At 40.3% G+C, this 6,000-nt stretch overlaps 1 protein-coding gene across 2 annotated transcripts in view; it reads right to left on the bottom strand.

Moving 5' to 3' along the window:
• Positions 1–2,256: 2,256 nt before the first annotated feature.
• Positions 2,257–6,000, bottom strand: part of Sh2d4b (SH2 domain containing 4B) — a 56,282-nt gene continuing 52,538 nt past the window's right edge. For both annotated transcript variants that reach the window (XM_048335895.1, XM_048335905.1), the window contains exon 8: positions 2,257–2,977. In XM_048335895.1, the coding sequence (XP_048191852.1) occupies positions 2,885–2,977 (93 nt within the window). In that variant the 3' untranslated portion in view covers positions 2,257–2,884. The remainder of the gene's footprint in view (positions 2,978–6,000) is intronic.

The following is a 6,000-nucleotide window of genomic DNA, read 5'->3' as shown; positions in this document are numbered from 1 at the left end:
TCTCTCCCCTTTTGTTCCATGAACCCTCAGATAATCTCCAAGAATAGCTGCTATAAAGGGAACCTCCCCACATGTGTACCTCAAGTTGCCCCAGAATCCCTAAAACTTGTCTTCCATAAAGTTGCACAGTGCTTTTTACAACTTCTCTTTCTGGCCATTGATTGTAAATTTTCCCTCTGCTGAGTCTTGTAGCTGACTGTTTTTCATTATATGTGTAGGGCTCGGGAAAAAAAAAGGAGATAGGAAATTCCTTTATTTGAGAATCCTGACATTTATTACCATAATAAAACTCTCAAGATGAAATTGCAGTTTTCCAGACAGTAACTCCATTTGCAGGACAACTTATAAGGAATTTATTTTAAAGCCAGGTAAAACCTAAAATATATGAGACATGCAGAAAGTGCAGGCCCCAAATAAAATGAAATAAATGTGCTAGGGATGGAAAACACAGCTGTTGTCTCTCACATATTAATTAGGAGCTGACAAGAACAACAGCCTGGGGACTCAGGTTCTCAACCCATCTTGGTCTGCTTTCAGAGCTGCTGCTGGAAGTTTCACTCAACACGCTGGAAATCATCACTTCGTTTCCCCTGACATGTCCCTTGCTCAGCACGACGTGGTTGCAGCGTCTGTAGTTGTGGTTCACAAGACATTTCATTTGGATGGAGATTCTCTATTTGTTGTTTAATTGATCCTGCCAGCTAGCAAAAGCTAACAGTGGCCATACTGAAAATTCATCTTCCCACTTGTGCGGAGATTTAGAGAGGTTAAATGATTTCAACAACTTCTCCTAGTCGAAATGGGGCAGAGCCAAATCGAAGCTTGGTACCTCTGAGTCTCAGCAGGAATAAGGAAATTGGAATATAACCCAGCTATAGCTTCAAATTAATTCCACATTCCCAATGCACTCCCTCTATCACTCTGTATCACCTTCCCAGTGAGGCAGGCAGACTGAAGGAAAGTTATAGTGCCAAGTTGCAAAACTGGTAATTATTAAACACAAGTGCATGATGAGTACTGACCCAGGTGAAGCTTGGTGGCCAGAACTTCTGATGTTAGGGTATAATCCCAGGGAGTAGGACAGGGAGAAGTTAATAGAACAGAGAGAATATGTCATGTCAAACTGATCTGCCCACTGCCTGGTTTCCTCACATCATTACTTCATCTTGCAGGGCTGACTTCTATGGGGCCACAGTAAGAGCTGCACCTTATAGCAGATGTTCCATGAGGAAGGAGTTGACAGAGCCAACCAGGCTCAGGATCCCATTGATCCAGTGTTAGCCACTATGGGCATTAACTTCCCAGCCCTTCTGAATGTTGACTGGACAATAAGAGGGGGTGAGAGGTCCATATATGGTATGACATGTGGGAAAGCACTACAGGCTCATGCTCCATGCTAATGTGAAGCTGTGCAACACAGGAATTGCAGGAAGTGCAAACCCCATGTGAAATCAGCTTCAGGGATGGTGGCTATGAAGACAAGTGGTCCAAGTTCCAGAGAATGGGTGAGGGCAGAGGTCAAGTAGAACACAGAAGATGTTTATTACAGCTAGCCAATGAAAGAAAGGAGTTCCCTGATGGACTCAGAGTCCTTTTGTCCTTTTACATTCACCAATCACAGTGATGTGAGCATTTAGAATGTTAGTATGTGGACAAAGGAAGATTTGAACTTAGGGCTTCTTGACTCCAGAGCCTATAATCTTACAGCCTATAATCTGACCCCATGTGTATGGCCATGAATGTGGAACATGATTTCACACAAATAGACACCATCCATGAGAGTTACTAAGGAGTTACTGAAAGAGTCTTCTGATCAAATCTACTTAGCTGAAGGACCAACAGAATGAAAATTGAAAAAAAAAAAAAAAAAACCAATGAGGTCAGAGTGTAGAATGAATATGGGAAGTATCCTAGAGAGAAGGCCTCATCTACTGTCTAAAAACCACCCTTGAATTCATAACCCACCCCAATTTGGGGACAGATCCATAAGAATACATGGAAGTGGGCCACCAGTTGCTCACACCAGTAATCCTAGCTACTCAGAAGTCTGAGATCTGAGGATCATGGTTCCAAGCCAGCTAAGGCAGGAAAGACCATGAGAACCTGATCTCCAATTAACCACAAAAAAGACTCAAGGAGTCAAGTATCAGCCTTGACTGAAAAATCTAAGGCCCTGGGTTCAAGTCCCAGTACTGACACATTTTTTAAAAAAGTATATACAAAACCAGGGTTATAGTAAGATTCAAAGACAGAGAAAGGTGACAGAAGAGGTTGAATAAGGAAAAGTAGCACAGAGTCAATCACCAGTTTGGCCCCAAAGCCATGGGTAATTCCAGTGGTATTATCAACAATGGCAATAAACTGCATGAAAGATGCAGCATCTATGGACTCCATGCAAATCCTTCACAACCTTTTTCTACTACTTTTATGACTTTATAAAGAATGAGAAAGGGGAAATAACTTACTAAAAGTCATTACTGACAAACACTGGAAATTTTTCTAAAATGCGTTCATTCGACAATCGTTAACTAAATATCAACTGCATGTTAAATTCAGAGTTAGGCACTGAAATCCTTTCTGGTTATTAAAACCTAATCCATGCATTCAAGGAGTTCTGGTGAGGGCAGCCATGACAAATCGGCTTTGTCTCCTGCAGTCCTTGCTGAACTCTAACTGAAGGAACTATACTTGCTCTTGGCCATTTCTCTTCAAGCTTTGTGGTGGGCACAGTAACACAAATGCCATCTATGCATATTCCTTGAGATTGATTCATATACGAGTTCCCTTGGATCTTCCAGAAGGCTGTAGCATTTAAGTTGGAAAGTTTGCTGAATTTTTTTCAGAATGCCCAAAGGAATCCAATTCATAAGGGAAAGGAAAAAACTCATTCAAACAACAGATGGTAGTCTGGCGGGCTGTCTCTCTGCCCACAGGGTTCCTGCAGCAACTCGCCTCCTGAAACGGTGATGATTTCCTCCTAAAATAGAAAAACAAAAGGAAAATTCACTTGTAATTATGAAAGTGCTAAAAAAAAAAGTTGCCTCAAAGAGATGGCTTCAACATAAGAAGCCATGGGCCTGCTCTCTATCCCAATTCCTACTCAAAGGAGCCCTTAAGATATTGGAAGATCAGAGAGATTGCTGGGCCCCGGTGGCTCAAACCTGTAATCTTAGCTATTCAGGAGGCTGAGATTTGAGAATTGTGGTTCAGGATCTTCAGGACTCTTACCGCTAATTAACCAACAAATAGCTAGAAGTAAAAGTGTGTCTCAAGTGGTAGAGCTATGAGCAACAAAGCCACCCAGAACAAATTATATATAATACATATACATGTGTGCATGTGCATATGTATATATACATACATAGGTATATATCCCTATGTGTACATAAATATATATGTACATATACGTACATGTGTGCATATGTATACATATATGCATATAGGCATATGTAGATATATATGTGTATATACATCTATGTATACATAGATGTGTATCTATGTACATAGATGTATATCTATGTATACATAGATGTGTATACACATATGTACATATATTAATATGTAAACTTTTTATATATAGTGCCAATCCTGACACATTAAAATACAGAACATATATACGTGTGTGTGTGTGTGTGTGTGTGTGTGTGTGTGTGTGTGTGTATCTCATGCCAGTCCTCAGGCTTGAACTCAGGTTCTGGGAAGGTATTGTCCCTGACAGTTTTTTGTTCAAGGCTAGTGTTCTACCACTTAAGCCACAGCTCCACATCTGGCTTTTTGGAGGTTAATTGGAGTAAGAGTCTCATGGACTGTCCTGCTCTGGTTGGCTTTGAACCTTGATCCTCAAATCTCAGCCTCCTGAGTAACTCAAATTATAGGTGCAAGCTGCTGGCACTTGGCAAAATTCTTTAAATCAAAAATAATAAAAGAGGGAGGCCAGCAGTGAAGGAAGAAAGTTGAGAAACAGTTTTAAAACAAGACAGGAATAGCTGGTCTAGGGACTGAAGGTAGAATTAAAGCTGAAGTTGGAGTCACACTAAAGATGAGGATCCAGTATGTTAACCTCAGGTAGATCAGTAAATGGGAGGAAATATCCTATGATACCCTCTTTTCAGGTAGGCGAAGGACACACTAAAAGGTCAGATACCAAAAATGAGGTACTCTCAGTCAACTCCAACCCTGATAGCATGAAGAGCTTACATTGAGGGTAGAAAACTGGGGACCCAAGTGTAAACCAGAAATTAAAGCTGGAAGATCACTTCATTAATGCAAATTTTATAAATATGTAAGGATCACTAAGACTAGGAAAGACAGATGTCAAAGTCAACAATAGAATTGATTCCTAAGAAAATGCAAAGTTTATAAAGCAATCAGGGGGAGCCTTAAAGACCTGTACATAAAATTTCTCAACAGAATAAGATAAGTCATCCATGAAGCAAGAATGGGCATGACATTTTTACTGAAATTTTTCAGCAAAAGAACTGAAATGCCACCATAGACATAACTGAAGAGCCACTGAGAAGCTGAAGGAATGGTTGGATCAATAAGAAAGATATCCAAATCGAAAAATGGACAGTAGATAGGAAGAGATGTCTCCCAGATGAAGAAGAAATCCCAGTGACCGCTGAGTGTATGAAAAGATCCTTCGCTTCAGCAGGAATCTGAGAAATGCAAGCTAAACAATTGGGAGACAGCGTCTGCTCACTGATGGGAAAAAAAAAATCATGAAATCACAAGTAATCCTCAGTGCTGGCAGCAGTGTAGAGAGAAAGCCTGATACGGTTTTGGCAGAAACATGAACTGGCATTGTGCATCAGGAGGGCAATATGGTGGGTCTTTGCTAATTAAGATGTGCCTACTTTTCTTCTCAACAAATGCAGTTCCAGCAACCCATCCTAGAAAGTTACTACTCGTGTGTTCATAGACAGCAAGACACATACATAGTGCAGAAGGCTCTGAAACACTGTTTACAGCCGTGAGAAACTGGAAGCTGTGAAATGGGTGTGAGGGAGGAAAGGAAGTCAAGCTGTGATATATAACCATTTCTTGGGACCTCAGGCTGCATTTAGAAGGATTGGCACTGTATGGACACCAAAAGATATCATAGACACATTTTAATAACAGCCAACACTTACTAATAACTTACAAGTATTAGGTGTTTTGTCCCAATACATTACAAAATAGTATCTCTGGGATTGAAGATGTGGCTCAGGTTGTAGAGCACCAAAGAGTGAAAACATCAGATACCAAGTTTCAGTCCCAATCTTGGACTAAAAACAAAAAACCATATTATCTCATTGAAATCACACAGTGAACTCAAAAGAAAACTATGGGCCACTTCTCAGACTTTAAGTAGTGGCCTAAAATCATGCCTTGTCATGAAGTTAGGATTTAAAGCAGTATCCTGATTCTAAAGACTAGGATTTCATACACTTCATTACACGGTTTACTAATCGTGTTTTAATACAGAAAGCTGCTGAGCTATAAATAAAGAGTTATCTGATTTCTGTGAAGAGTGATTTTATAAAACATGTATTCCCTTATGTCCATAAGTTTTTATATTAGTTCCCAGAAATTACCAGCAAGCTCAAGAGGAAGGAGAGAAACAGGGATTTAAAATGAATGAGGTTTTCATTTGGTATTGCATTTGATGTGTCTTAAAAATGTAATCAAGGAAACAACTGTGTGATGAAAAGTTGAATTTATAAAGGCCAGCTGTGGGCATACATGATACCACTTTGTGGTGCCAAAAATCCAATGGTCAGTCTCAAAAGTTTAAACTTGGAAGAGAATGAAAACCTTCACAGACATTGAAGGTGGCCTTCTTTCAGAGCCCTGCCCTGAGAGACATTACCCTTTGTTTGAAATGCTTTCCAGAACAAGAAGCTCATCACTGCTAAAGTAGCTTACCACAGACAGGGCAAACAAACCTTGTGGCCTTGGTGGCATGCACACGCTGTGGACAGACAGATGCAGCCTAACTCCTGGTCCTAGCTGGTATCA

This window comes from Perognathus longimembris, chromosome 2 (assembly GCF_023159225.1).
Source record: "Perognathus longimembris pacificus isolate PPM17 chromosome 2, ASM2315922v1, whole genome shotgun sequence".
Lineage (NCBI taxonomy): Eukaryota > Metazoa > Chordata > Mammalia > Rodentia > Heteromyidae > Perognathus > Perognathus longimembris.
The sequence above is the reverse complement of the archived record's forward strand: the minus strand, read 5'-3'. Positions and strand labels throughout refer to the sequence as shown.